Source organism: Gekko japonicus, unplaced genomic scaffold (assembly GCF_001447785.1).
Source record: "Gekko japonicus isolate JY-2015 unplaced genomic scaffold, Gekko_japonicus_V1.1 scaffold382, whole genome shotgun sequence".
Taxonomy (NCBI): Eukaryota; Metazoa; Chordata; class Lepidosauria; order Squamata; family Gekkonidae; genus Gekko; species Gekko japonicus.
In genome coordinates this window covers 946279-965344 of record NW_015168662.1, presented here as the reverse complement: position 1 = coordinate 965344, position 19066 = coordinate 946279, and the positions used below count along the sequence as shown (strand labels likewise).

The window sequence follows — 19066 nt, the reverse complement described above, 5'->3', positions numbered from 1 at the left end:
CAGCTGACAGTAAAGTACGACAGGAACTATTTGAAGAATATTCTAAATTATCACATAACATAATGTTTTTTTCTCAAGAACTTTCAAGTTTTGTTTGGACACATAAATGAGATCATTTATGTAGACCCTGGCACTTGTTATGTCAAATCCCTGGATGTGGAATACCCCCATATTATGGGGTATCAGAGTAGTAAGTCCATAGGGACATACAACAAATGTAGAGTCCAGTGGCACCTTTAAGACCAACAAAGGTTTATTTTAGGTATGAGCTTTCGTGTGCAAGCACACTTCTTCAGATACAATGAAATGGAAATAGAAATAACAGTCATACATATAGAGAGTGGGCAGTAAATTAGCATACAGAATAATGAAGATGTTTTTAACAGATTGAAAGAACAACAAGCTTAGTTTATATGGCTATCAACTCGTGTGGAAAAATATTAGGAACATAGTCGCACACAGAAATTTTAAGATTGTTAGAGCTCTACCACAGAGGGTGGGACATTATAGGTATAATGGCTCAATCACTGGTTCTAAAACAATTCACACATCCTTGGGATGAGAGTAGATCTGTCACATTAAAAAAATAGATTGTTTAATTTATATGTTAAAAGACACAGCTAGAAAAGCTGACAAACATCCAAAAGATATTTGTTCCCATGGGTTCAATGATTAAATGCAATGAAGTGTGTGCATGCATGAACACACACAAAATATACGGGCTAAATGTCATGATATTCTGAAGACAGTTGTGTTTAAGGTCAGCCATACACCTCCACCACTGTAATTCATTACCAAATAAGACTAAACATGATCCAACCTAACCCTGATTTATTGTGCATACAGGTTCACCAAGGGAAAAAATCTGGCAAAACAGGGTCCCATAGACGTACTGAAACACAGATTAATATTCCTGAAGAAAAAGTTTGGATTTTTTTGCTGAAGATTTCAGAAATTTACAGTATTCACTTCTTCTTTCCCCGGCCTATGAAAGTGTCCATAAAACTGAAAAATCCAATATAATCTCCGATGACATATGACATTTTTGTAGGTAGCAAACTAGAAAGAGGAATGGAAGCAGAGAGGATGTTAGTTCTATAAAAGTCAGCATACAACCTAGGATTTCCAAAAGATGCATTGCTAAATCTGGGTATGGAGTAGGGGGTCACTGGCAATGTTCCCTCTAAGCTGTGGAGTCTTGTGAGCAAAAATTCTACTTTGTGAGTGACTGGCATTAAAGTTGTGAGCGAGCGATTGGGCTACTGCATAAAGTAGTTTGTTCTGGAGCCATCCCTTCCTGAGCTGAGACAAAAATGTGTGAGCTGGAGGCTAAAAAACTGTGAGCTAGCTCACACTAACTCAGCTTAGAGGGAACACTGGTCACTGAGGGTATGGGGGGAGGTAGTTATGAATTTCCTGCACTGTGCAGGGGGTTGGACTAGATGACCCTGGAGATCCCTTCCAACTCTATGATTCTAAATGCTTCATCTCTCTGCACTGTCCCACTTCTTAAATCTTCACAGTTTGGCCACTTTGTTGTCTACTGCTGACTTATCTTATCTTGAGTCATCCTATCCTCCATTGCAGGCTGCCTTCTCTGTGATCTGTGGGCAGAGCCATGACAGGAAGATGATCATACCAAGTTTTTGATGACTTAACTGCCATCACGTACAATAAGACAAGAATTCATTTTTATGAATTAGTTTCTCCTTACAACTCCACACAGGTTTCCTTTAAACTTCAAACTCAGTGTGTTGTAGTGTAAAGATGTCGAACTAAGACTCAGGATATTCTGGTTCAAATCCCTGAATGCTACAAAACTCACTGGGTCCCTCTGAGCCAGTCATTCTCTCTGAGTCCATTCTGTTTTCATCTCTGTGCAGAAAAATGGAGCAGGAGAGGGGGGACTAGTGTTATTGTCAACAGAGCTTCTTGGACAAGGGAGGTAGGTAATGTACTATTTTGGTGCTTTCAAAGCTTTGTCTTGCAGACAAAGTTTTATGCAGAGTAATAAGTATATGATGTTACCCACCCTGAGCCCGCTTGTGGGATGGGAAGGCTATAAATACGATAAATAAATAAATAAGTGGTCAACAATTAAGCATGTCCTACTCAAATCACTTAGCTGCATGAATAGAAATGGGCACAACCACATTTTTGCAGTTTGGTTCATAGTTGAACCAATATGAACCAAGAGGTTTGTTTGTGAACTGAACCAGTTCATGTCATTTAAAGTTTAACCCCCTGCTTTCTGCTCCCTGTGGATTTTTGTGTGGAGCAGAAAGCAGTGGTTTAATTAAACCAAATAGCTGAGCTGTTTTTTGTGAAGAGCAGAAAGCTTTTCACGAATTGCCACAAACTTCATCAAAATGCATGAAAGTTCACGGTGGTTTTTCAATTTGCGAACATTGCTTCACAAACCACAAACTGCCCAAAATTTGTGATGAACTTTAGTTCATCAGTCAGTTTGTGCCCATCCGTATGCATGATATAATGCCGCTGGTTGCAGCAAGAGATCCATGCCAGGAACTTTTGCAGTGTCACAGAAAATGTTAAGGGTTCATCTCTTGATTATATTCTGTTTCACACGTGACCTTAAAAATGTTGCTTATGTTGGTTGTGCCATTAGGACTCTTAGTTTAGGCTTGAAGCAAGAGAGCAGCACAGGAAATGAATGTAAAGAAAAGAAAGTTGCTCCTACCATTTCATTTTAAGTAAAAAGGATACAGCTTGTGGTATGATCACACAGGACTCCTCCCTCAGAACACTGGTCACAATTCTCTCCGCTGCATATTCTGGCTTTAGAAAAGGCATCAAGCGTCTCAATCTGGGAAAAGATAATCAAGACTAATGGCACAATAAGTAGAAACTGGAAGGTTGAACCCCTTCCACCCCAAGAAGAGCACCACGGCAAGGACTGGTTAGACATGCCAGAAAAGATACAAGCACAAACATACCTGAATTTACCTCCTCATACCATTCCCCAAATTAGCAATGCTGTCAATTGGTTGCATATTCATTTCACCCCATCCCTAACTCTTCTTCAAATATCCCCACATCGTATCCATGATCCAGAGGTCCTCACTAGCACAATTAAGCTGTATGAACTGCCTTATACCAAGTTAGATCATTACTCTGCCTAGCTGAATAATGTCAACTGATTGTCAGTGAACCTCTGTTGTCTTAGGTAGAGAAAGGCTTTACCAATCTGCTACTAGAGATGCTTGAACTGACGATTTATGACCAGTGTTCCCTCTAAGCTGACTTAGTGTGAGCTAGCTCACAGTTTTTTTAGCCTCTGGCTCACGCATTTTTGTCTTGACTCAGGAAGGATGGCTCCAGAGCAAACTAATTTATGCAGTCGCGAAATCATTCGCTCACAACTTTAATGCCAGTAGCTCACAAAGTAGCATTTTTGTTCACAAGATCTCGCAGCTTAGAGGGAACATTGCTTATGACACTCTTATTTGTTCTTTAGTAGCCCAAATAGCAGGGTTGCCAGCCTCCAGGTGGGGCTTGTAGATCTCTCAGAATTATAGTGGATCTATTGCATTATATGCCACTGATCCCTCCCTTAGCCAAACTCTTCCCTCACCAGACTCTACCCCCAAACCTCCATGAATTTCTCAACATGGAGTTGGTAACCCTATCAAATAGCCCAGCCTGGTCTGGGCTTGGCAGACCTCAGGAGCTAATCAGGGTCAGCTGCAGTCAGTACTACCTCCACTAGTCTCTTGCCTGGAATGTCCTGTGGATGGGGTCACCATGAGTCAGTTTATACTCCACAGCACCTTCTTATTATGCATTCTTCAGATATGTTATAGCAGACAGCAGAAAGACAGTCAGTACTTCGTTGGCCTAACTGATAATGTTGCAAATTATGATGCACCTTGACAGACATTACTGTCCTTGTTCAAACATAATGGAGTGACACAACTTAAACAACAACCAATGAAAGTCATTGCAGCACCAGGTAGTGAATCATGGCAATTATATTGTATGTGAAGAATATGAGAAAAATCCAGATGGATCAGTCCAACCAGGTCATCATGCTGCCTCTGAACTTGGAAGTTCCACTAAGATAACATAGCTAATATCTGTTGATGTGCCTATCCTTCATGAATCTGTCCAATAGCTTTTAAAAGTCTTGGCAGTGAATTACATAAGTTTCATATAGTTTGTGTGAATTACATCTTATATGTCTGTCCTGAATCTACTGCTGATTACTGGGGTCGATTTCACACAAGAGCTGTGCTGCTGTTGCGCCTCCCTTTGCCCCGTTTCTATTGGTCAATTTCCCACTCGAAGCCGCGCGGCTGCATTTTGATCCTTGACTTCATCCGATTTTCCCCACGGTTTCGTGATCCTCAAAAAACAGGCTTCAAGTGGGAAATTGACCAATAGAAGCGGGGCAAAGGGAGACGCGACCACGGCACAGCACTTGTGTGAAATCGGTCTGGGTGAACTGCAAATTCTGATGAAATCCAGCATTTACTTCCATTCATTCTGAACTTCCAATTCTTCACTTTGCTTTTCTGTCAGTCAACCACTGCCTTGACTGGTTTCAGACTACTAATGTATTTAACAATATTTTTATTTCTGTCTCAATGTTTTAGCAATATGTTCCTCAAGTTCTTTTTTTCACTTGCCTTATTTTTTCCCAAGAGTTTGCAATGACTTTATTATCCTTGGGGTTATTCACTGACAGACATTCTACTCAATGTGTTTTAATCAAACATGACCCAGTCTTTATTTGTTTATTTACTTCCTTAATAAAGTTTAATATTTGTGAAAAAAGTTCCTATATTATTCTTACATTTCCAGCAATTTTTTGAAGTTTGAGGTGCAAATTTTCCAATTTTATCTGGTGACCAATACCATCTATGAAACATCTTATATAAATTTTCTTTATATGCTGTTGAACTGAGTTATCTCATAGACTTCCATATTTTGGCCCAGTCGTCAATATCTATCGTATAGCCCATATCTTTAATCCATGCTACTATTGAGGGTTTAACCATCTCATCTTACAAATACCGTTCCATCAGAAAAGTTGCTTGGTGCTTGGGGGGGGGGTCAACAGTGGGAGGGCTTCTAATGTCCTGGCCCCACTGGTGGACCTCCTGATGGCACTGGTATTTCTGGCCACTGTGTGACACAGAGTGTTGGATGGGATGGGCCTTTGGCCTGATCCAACTTTGGCGTCTCTTATGTTCTTATGTATATACTTTTTGTATTAACTTATCACTGGTTGACAACCAAAATTTATCTAGTTCATTGTTTCCCATATAGAACCCCATAGTTTTATCTTTGCTGTACATAGATTTAAGTTGTGTATTTTCCCACCATGTTAAGTGTTTCATTGCTATGTCCAAGTTTTTACCTAATATATTTTGGGCAATAGACTCAGACGGGCAATAGATTCAGACAAAAAGGAAATAGTTCTTTACTCACCAAGAAATTACATTGTGGAATTAATTGCCAGGGGATGTAATAATGGCCAGTGGCATAGACAGCTTTAAAAGAGGGTTAGCTAGATTGGTGGAGAATTGGTGTATCAGGAGAGCCTCCACATTCAGAGGCAGTGAACCTCTGTAACTGAGTGCTAGGAGTCAACATCAACAGAGGGACTTTGTTTCTTGACCCTCCTGGTCAACTGATTGGCTATGCATGAAACAGGCCGCTGGACTAGATGGACCACTGGTCTGATCCATCAGGGCTCTTCTTATGTTCTGAAAAACTCAGAAAGGTAACATGGAAAAAGCAGGACACTTGCAGATCATAACCAGGGATGTAACCCTGGTTACATAACCACACACACACATATACAAACCTTTATTGGTATTTTTTAGATATATTCAGATACCCAGATGGCTTTTGGGATTTTTAGGATACAAAATCCAGAAATATTTGGGAATGCATGAGAATATTTGGGGCCAACATTTTAAGGCTCCCATAATTGCTTTTCTTAAATTTTATAGTATGTCTGTGTCAGTGCCTTCTTGACTGGTTGGTTTGGCTTAGATTTTCTGGTTTCAAATTGGTTTTGTTCATTTTGCAGCAGTGTCCCTTGCTTAAATTGATTTGCCTTGGATTTTGTGTTTTAACAGTGGTTCTGTTGGGTTTGCCACATTGGCTGATAGTTCTCCTTAGCTTCTGTGGTTTGACATTGGTTTTGCTGGGCTTGCAACTGTGTCCCTTGCTTCAGTTGGTTAGGCTTGCATTGTCTGGTTTGATATTGGTTGTATTGGGCTTGCCACATTGGCCTGTAGTTCTGCTGGAATTCCCTGGTTTGACGTTGGTTATGTTGGGCTTGTTGGTTCTATTTGCATTGGGAGACTTTTTTTCAGTGGTTGCTTGCTGTTGTGTGTTTGGCTGTTGACTTCTTTGACCTGGAGAAAGCATGGAATTCTCCATCCCCATAGGAAACAATGGAGACACTTAGGATGGCTGCAGCATCTCGTTCAGGGGCCCATAGGATTGCACCCCATACTCCATTGTACTTGAAACCTGGGTGGTCTTTAGTGGACAGGCTGGACTAGATTCCCTGCAATTATGGTGTCATTTGCTTGAAAGCCACTCCAGGCCCCTAGAAATATTTCCCATAGTAGAAATATAGGCATGTCAGCCCATTTTAAGAGCATGTCCTTCTAAATTTAGAGTTCTATCTTCTAGCTTTATCCAGCTTTTGACCCAGGTTAAAGCAGATGCTTGATAATAAAGTTCCCAGTTAGGAAGTCCCATACCTCCTCTTTCTTTTTTCTCTTGTAGGTATTTCCATCTAATTCTTGGTTTCTTGGGATACCATATACATTGTCTGGTAATTTTATCCAAATCCACAAAGAATTTCTTTTTCTTTAATATTGGTATATTTTGGGCTAGGAACAGAGAACGTGGTAAAATGTTCATTTTTATAGTAGCTATTCCCCCTAATAGTGATAATTGTATATCTTCCCATTTTAGAAGATCTCTTTTAATTTCTTCTAATAATTTTTTATAATTATTTTCTATTAAACTACTGTTTCTTTTGGTCATCTGAATACCTAAATATACAACTTTGTTAGTGATTTCCGACTTTGCTATGTTAGTGATCTTTTCTTTCTCTTCCTGTGTACAATTCTTAGTCATTATCTTTTTCTTTTTGTATTTAGTTTGAAACCTGCCACTTCTCCATATTTTTGTATTGTGTCTAACAATGGGGCTATCGATACTACTGGGTCTTCCAAAATCAAGACTAGGTCATCCGCAAATGCCTGAAGTTTGAACTCTTCATCTGAAGTTTGAACTCTTCATCTTTAACTTTCAAACCTTTTATTTGTTTGTTTTCTCTTACTAACGATTCTAGGACAAATATAAACAGTAATGGAGACAAAGGACACCCTTGTCTAGTTCACTTTTGGACTGCTATATTTCCTGTCAGTTCTCCATGTCCTTCGAGTTTCAGTAGCCTTCTATCTTCCGAAGTAATCCATTCTTTTATCCAGGCTAATGCTGCAGCCCTATAATATAATAGCCAATTTGGACTCTAAACCCACCTTTCTCTTTAACTTCTTGCATAATTTTAAGTCTTATTCGTGCTCACTTCCCTTGCCAAATAAATTTAGATGTTTTTTGTATTTTTTCTCATTATATTGGTATAGGTTTTTATAAAACTTCATAGCTATCTCTTTCAAGTCTTGAGGGTAATATTTGAGCTCATTGTTATCATTTTTAACGCTGTAATTACCTGTTGTTTTCTCATTTTCCTGATCTTATAAGCTAACCATCTAGTTGGTTTATTTGCATTTTCAAAATATTGCTATTTAGCATATCCTATATTCTTGGCTATTTCCTCAGTTAGTAACATATTCATCTGGTGCTGCAACATATTTATATTGTTCTTTATTGCATCAATGTTTTTAGTATTCTTCATTTTAGTTTGTTCATATTGAATCTTATTCTTTAAATTCTCATATTTTATCCTTTTCTGTTTCATTTTCCAGGCATATTGATTTATACACCAGCCTCTTATGTATGCTTTAAATGCATCCCAAACCGTATTTATAGATGTTTCAGGTTGAATGTTATTCTTGAAGAATTGTCGTATTTCAATTTTTGTTTTTCTTATAAAATTCTGGGTCTTTTAAAAGATCTATATTCATTCTCCATCTACTTTTTCTTTGTATGGAGTGAAATGAGATTGATAATGGATTATGGTCTGCAAATATTCCTGGTAGTATTTCTATTTCTTCTAGTTCTTTTATCAATGAAGTCAAATTTCTTATCCTCCAAGTATCTAACAAAGAGTGTTCTTCTGCTATTTGTAAAAAGAGCTTCAGAAGGGTTTTCCTGCTTTACCCTGTGATTTTCTATCTATTTTAACATCATAGACTGCATTGAAGTCTCCTATAATACAAATTTCTTCCATTGTGACCATGTCTAGTATAGTCTTTAGTTCTTTAAAAAAGGTTTCTTGTTTTTGATTAGGAGCATATATATTAATAACTATCATTTTTTCCCTTCTCTCTTGACATATGTTACAACTCCTCTTTTCTTTTTATTATCTGCCGCTATAAAAGCTTCTCCTAATTTTTTATTTACCAAGTATTTCACATCATTTCTATTGATATGAGTTTCTTGTAGGCAAACTATTTCTGTTTGATATTTTGTTAGGGCAATTCTGCATCTAGCATTCGCTCCACATTTTCTCAACTGGAAGGAAGAAGTGTAGCTCAAAACCACATTCAGATACCTCAGGGCAATGCCGTACTGACTGCAAAGTCACCCCCGAACAGCCATAAAACGGTCGGTACAGAAGGTACAATAAAATCAAACAATCAAAGAAGTCAAAAGTGGCATGCAGTGTGGAAGCTACCATAAAACCCAATAATCAAAGGAAGTGAAACTAGCATGCAATGTAGGAGGAATTTCTGTTCCAATGTGGGTTTCATAATGGAGCATCGAGAGGGTGGGGTTTGCAGAGGGGTGGGACCTCAGACAGGTAGAATGCCATAGACTACACCCTCCAAACCAGCCATTTTGTCCTGGGTAACAATTGCTGCGAATCTCCAGGTGAGGGCTACAGATCACTCACAACTGCTCTTCAGGTAGCAGAGATCAGTTCCTCTGGATAAGAGTATATAATTGGTGGGGGGAAAACACTGTATGTAAGACTCCAAAAAAATGACAATGATTATATAAAAGTGCTTACTGGCTGTTTAACAAAAATGAATAAATATAGTATTAAAAATAAAGTTTATTATTCATAATTCATATTATCTGCTGTTTGAATGTTACAGCAAAAATACAGTCTCATATCTTTTTGGTGAGGCAAACCTTTCTTCTTCAGAGAATTACTGTTGGGGGGGGGCTTAAATACAAATTAACCAAATTACCTTCAGAGCTTAAAAGCAGATATATGCAATCTGCTTCATTCAGAAGAGAGAGCATACCGGTTATTTAATTAATGTTAGTGAGGAAAGATTATTTCAATCTAGAGTGAGTCTTTCTGAGCCATACCTCTAGCCCAGGGATCCCCTCAGCAGTCACTTTTTCTTCCCAGCGCAACCACTGGAGTCTTAAATTGACTCTCAATTTCCTCCCTCCCACTCAGCATTCTAACATGGATGTTTCTACAGGTCTTCAAAACTCAGTGACAGGGGAATGACATGACTTAAAGCAGGGCAGGACAGCCCCCATCTGCCACAGTGACTCTTTTATTTTTTTCATTTAGGAACGCCTTCCACCTTTTAAAGGGAAGCCTTCTATAGCTTCTTCAACTCTAGTCATTAACTGGAAAACGCTGTTTAATAACTATGAACTAGAAGGGCCTAGAAACAAGAAAAAATGAACCTTCTGGATTTTTGTGGTCCTTTTTGCATAATAACTAGATTTCAACCAGAACACAATTATTCTGAGTAGCTGCTGCTGATTGCTTGGCTTAAAAATTATTGAGTTCTCTTATATATACAGAAACTTTTTAAGACCATATGCATACATGCATGCAAACAAACAGTTAACTCACTTTGGTTTACAGCCTTCAAACATCCCTGTGGAAATGAAATATGGGCAGACAGTTGTGGTTTTAATGCCAGTCTTCCCCAAGTGTCTCATCTCTGCTCCTAAAGACTCAAGAAAGCCAACAGCTGCAAATTTACTTGTACAGTAATCTGTTAAATGAGAGGGAAACATGTTAGCAGCATAATATTTGTATACAGTAGGATATTAGAGACTGGATGTCAAGTTCATTATTTGCTTGTAAGGACTCTGCATGCGCCCAGTGCCTTGTTTGTTTAATCTGTTCAAAAGTGCTGTGCAACCAAAGCTTTTTACACACTGGGAAGTAATATGGAGTGTGACTTGCATCAACCCCACCCAATAAAGTTTGTGGCTCAACAGAGGTCTGAGGCCTCCTTAGCTCTAGACTCTGTTTTACTGCCTGCTAAATAGAAAATAAAAGATGAGTCTAAAATAAAATAGGTGCAGACTTTCCTCTAAAAGAAAACTCCATGTTGAAGTAGTGTAAATGCAAGACACTCCCAACCCACTATGCCACAGGAGAGCACCTATTGGAACAATAGCTAAATAAGCCTCCCCCATTAATTGAAAACAGTTTCAGATGTTAAAAGCAAGTGCTATATGAGCAGTGAGCTGGCAATGCTCGCATGGAACATCCAGTACTGAAGAGCCCTTTCTCTTCTGCCCAAACCATGAATTAATGAGGAAGACCCTCATTAGGAACCTGCCTAGTCTAAGTTAGTGTTGGCAGGGACTTATGACAGGGCCTTTTCAGATGCTGCCCCTAATTATGTAATTCCCTTACCTAGGAGGTGAAGTCAACAATGAAAGCTGAAGACATTGTTGTCGTCCTGGTAGGACTTTCCTATACAAGATCCTCTTTCGACATTACACACCTGACAACTGTACAAGGGATTCCACACACATTTGGCAATACTTATTTGTAGTACTTTTAACCACTTTTAACTTGCTTTAACTTAAGACACTTTTAACTTGCTTCACAGTTTATTTTCTTGAAAACAAATAGCTAATCCCCGTTAGCCTACAAATAAATATCTGAAATGTTTAATTTAGCCTTGTCAACAGGAGACCACCCTTATGTTTTTTGTAGTCTTTTCCAGATTAAACTTTCACCTCTTCAATCTCCCATTTTCTATTTTTGAAATATTTTTGAAAAAGCAAAAGCAAAAATAGTACAGAGTACAATGCTGAAGTGGCCTTCAAACTCCTCCTTCAGTGTGTGTTTGTAGCATACTAGAGTTCGTAGTGTCAGTATACTGAAACTATTTACACCAATATCCGGGTACCCTTCATTTCACACTGTCCATTTAAAATCTACCTACTGTTCTCCCTAATTGTTTGCATATTTCCATAAAGCTGAGGGAAACCTCTAGTTCTTCCCTGGCACCTAACCATGCCTTTAGTGAATTATTTAACAGGTTATTTTAATTGTGCAGGATTCCTCAAGGAATATAAAGTAGGAAGTCTATTACTGTTGCACTGTATCTGATGGTTGCACATACAACAAAACTGTCAAAAACCATGAAGCAATAGAATAATGCAACAAAATACAATCCTGGTAACAAAGTTATATCTTGTTTTCCTTTTAAGTTTAGTGAAAATATTCTTGTGAGAAGCACAAGAGAAATCATTTGTAACTGGTAAATCCTCTAGGTGAAAATAATGATATCCAGCAAGTAAAGTTTGCTATGGAATTCTGAGGATATACACTAGATTTTTGTAGGCCTTTAGCCCCATCTTAGTTATGTAACAGTTTCCAGCAGTGCCAGGCCTTTTCACAGGAGTTACGGATCAAAATCCCTACTGGGCAGTATACCTCCTTTTCTCTCTTCAAACCTCTCCTCGAAAACCACATCTTCCCACAACCTTCTTTTTAAACCCCAAAGTCCACTCCCAATAAAACAAAGCCAGAAGTATATATAATGGTACTTGTGTACATGTATTCCTTGTTATTTTGTTCCAGAAATCCTCTCCAAAATCAGCTAAGATGGGCAGAATTTCTATGTTCAGAACTCCAGGATGGGAAGGATCATGTCATGGAAGTGTCTCTTTTGGATCCATGTCCAGATGTGAGTTTTTGCCCCTCTGACTGTGGTGACTTTTAAAAAAAGGACTTCTAGCATGTCATGCAAGAGCCAGAAATCTGTTACCTGGTGAGCATATGCCCAAATTAAGTTGTAGGCTACAAACTGCATCTGTGGGACCTCAGTGTACGCTTTCTGAACCACAGGTTGTGTAAAGCACTGCTAAAATGATTCAAAGGGCTTCATTCATTCTGCTTAAGAGCAACCTAAAGATACATCTTCTGTGTACTAACCTGTCAGTCCACTGGTTCCAACCAAACCAGCTGCACTAGCAATAGTTACTAAGTGCCCATGATTAGCGGCCATCATTGCTGGAAGAAACGCTTTGCAAGTCTATGCAGAAAAACACAGAAGCAAGCATGCAAACGATTACAAATAAACATGTGAGAGGATGCACGCTACTATAACGGTCAAGACAATAAGATAAAAATTATGAAGTCCCCTGTGAAATCACACCTCAGCTATGATTATGCCAGGCTATAAGAAAATCTCTCAGACTCTGTTGATACCACTTGTACAGTAGTTGTAATGATTTGCTGAAGTAATGTAGGTAAAGTTTTTTTTAATATTTAATAATTACATATTATTTATCCAAAGTATTACTATATAGAAAGTGACATATTTTCTTTCTCATTAGAACCACTTCTCATATGTGTTAATAACAATAGTAGCAGCAGGCCAACAATCAAAGGACTGGGAAGGCTAGAGCAACTGAAGCCTCACTACTGACTTCTTTACTGCCACTGAGGGAGCACAAGCAGCTGACTGGACAACAGGAAGTCACTCTAGATCAGGGGTGTCAAACCTACAGCCCATGGGTTAGAACTGGCCCACCCAGGACTTTAATCCGGCTTGCAAGCAAGAGGCCAGAGGGAGAGAAGTGGAGGGAACCACTGTTTCAGCTACCATGGGGAACATGCACTTTGGGGCTCTCTTTCTCTCCCCCCCCATGAATGAAGTGGATGGGGCCAAGTGTCCCTCTTGTCTTTCCCCACACAAATCCCACCCCCTAATTGCTTGGGTCCACCTCCCCCTCACCTTGCTACTGCATTTCTGTGTGTGTGCAAAGCAAAGTTTGAGTCCAGTGACACCTTAAGACCAACAAAGTTTTCTTCAAGTTATGAGCTTTCAGTGTGTGTATGTTCTGTTGGGCTTGTTACGCTGTGGTTCTCCCGGATGGAACTGGGCCTGCTTCCCTCTCCCCTCCTTCTCCCCCTTGCCTTGCTACTGTGTGCACATCTGTGTGTGTGCAAAGCAAAGTCAGAGTCCAGTGGCATCTAGAGACTAACAAGGTTTTTTTCGAGGTATGACCTTTCCTGTGCCTTGCCATCCTCTGTGTGTGTTTTGTTGGGCTGGTTATGCCGTGGCTCTTCCAGGTGCAACTGGGTCCGCCTCCCCCTCCCCTCCTCCTTTTCACTGTATTCATGCCTGCCTCATAGGAATTGTAGTTCTTTTTCTGGGGAAGACTATAGTTTTGTAGACAAAAACTCCAGTTTAGTTTTGTAGACTCCCCACTCCAGGCAGCATGGGGGCATCAGCAACAAAATATTGCAAGTGTTAATATTTTAAGCATGTTTGTATTTTAAGTAAATTTTGTCTGTGTCCTTTATAAAGTTTATATCTCTGCTACCTGGCATTGCATTTTACACATGGCCTGGCCCGACAAGGTCCCATTTATCTCAAATCTGGCCCTCATAACAAATGAGTTTGACATCCCCGCTCTAGATCATCAAGTTTTTGCTGCATTAGTCCCACTGTCTAATTGCAGCCCAGGGACTATTTTGTTAAAGTCTACCACTGGAATGCAAGTGAACTAACAGCCACTAGGAAAACATTTTTACAGGAAAGAAAACAAAAATTACAGGTTATAAACATAAGTAATCTGTGCATTAACTGAGAGAGCCATAAGGACAAACTTCAGATATAGTGGGGTTTAAGGTCTGAGCAGATACAGATTTTTAAGGACTCTGAAGACACCTTTAATTAGCTTGCCAGAAACAAACCAGATGATCCTTCATGGCTCATAACTGACATATTAAAGGAACCACACAGTCATTCCACTTTCGTGAAACACTAAGCCTGGAACATAAGAACAAGAGCATACACAATCTTTGGCCAAAATGTTGCTCTTAACTTATCCTCCTGAAGATACCAGGACCTCCTCCAAGTATGCAAGTTCCCATCGCTAAGGAATTAAAATGGGTTGCTCTCCTGTAAGTCATGTTCTTCAAAGGGTCTTCTGTGTGGTCACATTATTGCCCTCCCTCTGGTGTCTCTTACACGTTACTAACATTGATCCTTTATTTTGCCCACTTTTCTGAGCAGGCACAGATTATTGAGAAAATAATAATGGGTGGTGCAAGAATTCCAGAATTGTCTTGCCAAACCCTGTGTGCACACCTGGGTGGATGACTGGTTGAACACATTCAGTTAATAGGCAAGTATGACAGATAGGCAAAGTAGTTTTTCCTCTATGCTGAGTTAGTGTGAGCTAGCTCACAGTTTTTTAGCCTCCGGCTCACACATTTTTGTCTTCGCTCAGGAAGGATGGCTCCAGAGCAAACTAATTTATGCAGTAGCCAAATCACTCGCTCATAACTTTAATGCCAGTAGCTCACAAAGTAGAATTTTTGCTTACAAGACTCCATAGCATTGAGGCAAAGGTTATCAATTTGCTGTATAGTCCATGGGCCAGACCAGAGGACAGTATCAAGTAAGGTGGCAAAACATCTTTATGATTTTCTGAAATGTGTATATCTATGGATTATGTTTTGAAGGTCTGATGGGCAGCTTAAGCTTTTTATGATATCATCAAGATGGCCACAGCCAGTTTTTTGTATATTTTCTAATCTGAACTATAACTCACACATCAAGTGACCAATTTCAAATTTTACAGCACTGTCGGAAAGCGAATAAATTTCACTACAAATAATTAATACCAATAATGCAACAGTAATCCATCACTGTTTTTGTGAGAGATAAGACATAAATCATAAAAGGACATAGCAGAGCTGGAAAAAGTGATGATTAGGATGATTACAGGTTGGCGTACCCTCCCAGTGAGGAAAAACTGAAGAGTCTGGGACTTTTCAGTTTATAAAAGAGATTACTAAGGGGGGACATGATAGAGGATTATAAAATTATGCGTGGGGCAGAGGAGAGTTGACCCCCTCCCAAAATATTAGAACCTGAGGGTATGCAATGAAACTGATAGGCAGCAGATTCAGAACAAACAAAAAGAAATACTCCTTTACACAGAGAGTGATTAAAATGTGGAATTCGCTGCCAGAGGATGTGATGATGGCCACAGGAACAGACAACTTTAAAAAGGGATTAGATAGATTAATGGAAGATAGATCTACCAGTGGCTACTAGCCATGGTGACTGAGGAGAACCTTCACATTTAGAAGCAGTCAGCCTCTGAATCCCAGAGCCAGGAGGCAACATCAAGGGAAGGCCTCAGCCTCTATGCCCTCTTGTTGGCCCTCCAGAGGAACTGGTTGGCCACTGTGTGAGACAGAATGCTGGACAGGATGGACCACTGCTCTGATCCAGCAGGACTCTTCTTTTGACATGCCAGTTAGGTACATGAGAATGGATCCACATTTTATGTCATTTATATCAGAGATCTGTATTTGGCTACTGATATGGCTTTTGTTTGGGCGAGCCAGCCCCAGCTGAAGTGCCATGGGGTTTTCAGCTCTGTGCTGCCTTGGCTGGGGTTGGCTGGTTCCTCTTGCAGCTTGGTTTAAACCAAGCTGCAAGAGGAGCCAGCCCAGGATTTACTGGGGCAGCAGGAACTGACAGCTCCATGCTGCCCCAGCTGCTCCTTCCTTGCCCGCAGGCTCAGTTGGGGCACTGCTGGGCAGCCCAGTTTAAACCCAACTGCCCAGCAGAGCCTGAAAAGGAGCCAGTCCTGCAGGGGCTCTGCTGGGCAGCTTGGTTCAAACCGGACTGCCCAACAGAGCCTGCAAAGGAACTGATCCTGTGGGGAGAACTTGGCTTTTGGGTTCTCTCTCAGCTTGGGCAGGGTTAAGGACACTTGTGCCAGGGTGAGTGGCTGCTGCCGGGTGTGGGGGGGGGGGCAGGGAGGCAGCGCAATGTTCCCTCTAAGCTGTGGAGTCCAGTGAGCAAAAATTCTACTTTTGTGAGCTGCTGGCATTAAAGCTGTGAGCAACTGATTTGGCTGCTGCATAAATTAGTGTGCTCTGGAGCCATCCTTCCTGAGCTAAGACAAAAATGTGTGAGCCGGAGGTTAAAAAACTGTGAGCCAGCTCACACTAACTCAGCTTAGAGGGAACACTGGATGCAGGGAGGATATGGAGGCAGCAGAGAAAAGCCTTGCAGCAGCAGCAGCAGCAGCATGGCTGAAGGGGGTGGAGTCTGGAGGACAGGGCACTCCAGCAGCGAAGACAGCCTGTGCAGCCAATGTGTAAGCGGTGAGCAAAGGAAAGGATGCCCAAGAAAGCAAGAAAGTGAGTGGGGAGAGCAGCAGTGAGCTGACAAATGGGGCAGAGGTAGTGAGCCTTGATGCTGAAAGTCAGGACTCTGGGAAAGCTGGGGAATTGCTGCCTAAGACTTTGGAGGACTCAGGTTTTGTTACAAAGAGCAGAGGACTTTGGGATCAGGACTCAAGGGGGTCCAGGGGACTACTCAGGGACTTCTGGACCAGGAAAGCAACAGAGGAAGGCTGATACGTGTGGAGGGTAGGAAGGAACAGAGGTTTGAGGCTTCATGAACAGAGTTATGTTTTCTCATTTGCCTATGAAGCACTAGGGAGGGAGCTCCTGGCTTGCACACAGGGACTCCTGGTCTGAAGCTCCACCAACCAAGCCTTTCTCCCTAATAGGGACAGAAAAAGTCTTAAATCATTATTCATTCCTCCATTTTATCCTCAAAAGAACCACTCCGTGAGGTAGGTTATGCAGAGAATATGTAATTGGTCTGCGGTCACCCAACAAGCTCCCATGGCAGAATGGGGATTCAAACTCTAACCATGACAGAACACTGGCAATATCAGGACATGAATAAGAGCTCCTTTTTTTCTTCTTGCTTCCCTCATGTTGCATGTGAAGTCTTTGGAACGACAAAGCATTTCTAGACCCAGGCAGTACTAGAGGGAAGAAGAACTCCAATGGCATGGCTGCTTGATCCATCAGACTGACCCACCGCCCTCCTGGCGTTAGCTTGGCAGACCTTGAAATGGAACTGAATTGGAATGGCCGAGCCGCCTGGAGCCACAAATATATTTAAATGTAACTAGCTGGAAAATTTAAATTGTTTTGAAGTAATGTTTTAATGTATTATTATCTATTAATTTGTTTTATGCTATGTGGTGAGCCTTTCTAAGCCCGCAGGGTAGGGAGGGATAAAAATTGAAATAAATAAATGTGATCATAACTACAGGAGACAACATTACTAGTCAGGCTGTAGTAACTTCCTGCCCATGTACTTAAATGCATTTAGAAGCTACTTGGGTTCAGTTTGCCAGGTGGGGGCTGGGACAGAGACAACACTGATTTAACTTTGTATCACGCTACCTGTATTCTAATGTCATTTAAAACCCCAACCTTCAGAACAAGTACCTATTTTTCAATCTATTAGCTATTTTAAAAAGAAGGAAACCTGCATGGGTTTGTCAGAGGAAGAGAAATCTTATTTCCCCACTCTGTGTCTGGCTCCCCCCCCCCCGCATGGCTGGTGGCTGCTGCTATTGTGTTTTCATGTGCTACTATTCCTATTGTCTAGAGTAGGGATGTCAAACTCATTTGTTATGAGGGCCGGATCTGACATAACCTTATTGGGCTGGGCCATGTGTGTCATAAAACGTAATGCCAGGCAGTGGAGATATAAACTTTATAAAGGACACAAACAAATATATATATTTTTTTACTTCAAATAAAAATATGCTTAAAACATTAGCTCTGTAAGCTGCAAACCTACTTTTGATTTATTGACATTCACCACAGAGATCTCATGCTCAGAGTTCTGAGTCTAGGACCCAGGTTAAAACATGAAATGGCTGAGTGATTAAGAGAGTCTGGTGAAGCAAGCTATGATGCAGCAGCAGCAGAACTGGAAGCAGGAGATGGCCAGTTCCACTGCGGGCCTGATGGAAGCTCTCCGGGGGCCTCATCCGGCCCCCGGGCCGCATGTTTGACATCACTGGTCTAGAGCAACCCCAAATGCTGCCTGAACTCCAGGTGGGTGATTGTTGTTGTTTTTTGGCAACATCTGTACTTTCACAGACTTTGCAATTAACTTTAATAATGTTGTTCCACACAATTAGGGTTTTTTTTCTCCCCAAATCTAAGGTTCTCCTATAAACCTGGGGGTTCTACTGTCTTTGTAGAACTGTAGCTTGTAGCTGATCCCACTATGCAAATTAACCTACCTATGCAGGGGCCAATCCTTGATTATTAGATATGTAGATGGACTGCTGAAAGCATTCTAACCATCTCTAAAGGACTTAAACATAGAACAAATTCTGAGTCCAGTGGCACCTTTAAGACCAACAAATGTTTATTCAAGGTATGAGCTTTCATGTGAATGCACACTTCCTCAGATTCATTCATGCTCATGAAAGCTCATACCTTGAATAACTTTTGTTGGTTTAAAGGTGCCGCTGGACTCAAAATTTGTTCTGCTGCTTCAGACCAACACAGCTGCACACCTGTACATAAACATATTTTAACAATAACAATATTTAAGATTTTTACATTTTAAATTAATGAACAGACAACTCTGTGAGAGCCAGGGTGCTGTTGTGGTAACAGGGCCGGACTAGGATCTAGGAGACTCTGGTTCAAATCCCCACTCAAGCCAGTCACATATGATCAGCCAACCTACCTCGCAGGGTTGTTGTGAGGATAAAATGAAGGAGAGGAGAACAATATAAGCCAATTTGGGACCACGTTGTAGAGAAAGGAATGGTATAAATGAATTAAATAAAAAATATTTATTAT

At 40.6% G+C, this 19066-nt stretch overlaps 1 protein-coding gene across 1 annotated transcript in view; it reads right to left on the bottom strand.

The window, feature by feature from the left end:
* Positions 1 to 352: 352 nt before the first annotated feature.
* Positions 353 to 19066, bottom strand: part of LOC107113879 (epidermal retinol dehydrogenase 2-like) — a 30960-nt gene continuing 12246 nt past the window's right edge. Inside the window, exons 4-7 of the mRNA XM_015415272.1 lie at positions 12335 to 12434; positions 10004 to 10148; positions 2702 to 2827; positions 353 to 1059 (exon numbers count right to left, since the gene is read on the bottom strand). Coding sequence (XP_015270758.1) covers positions 966 to 1059; positions 2702 to 2827; positions 10004 to 10148; positions 12335 to 12434 — 465 coding nt within the window. The 3' untranslated portion in view covers positions 353 to 965. The remainder of the gene's footprint in view (positions 1060 to 2701; positions 2828 to 10003; positions 10149 to 12334; positions 12435 to 19066) is intronic.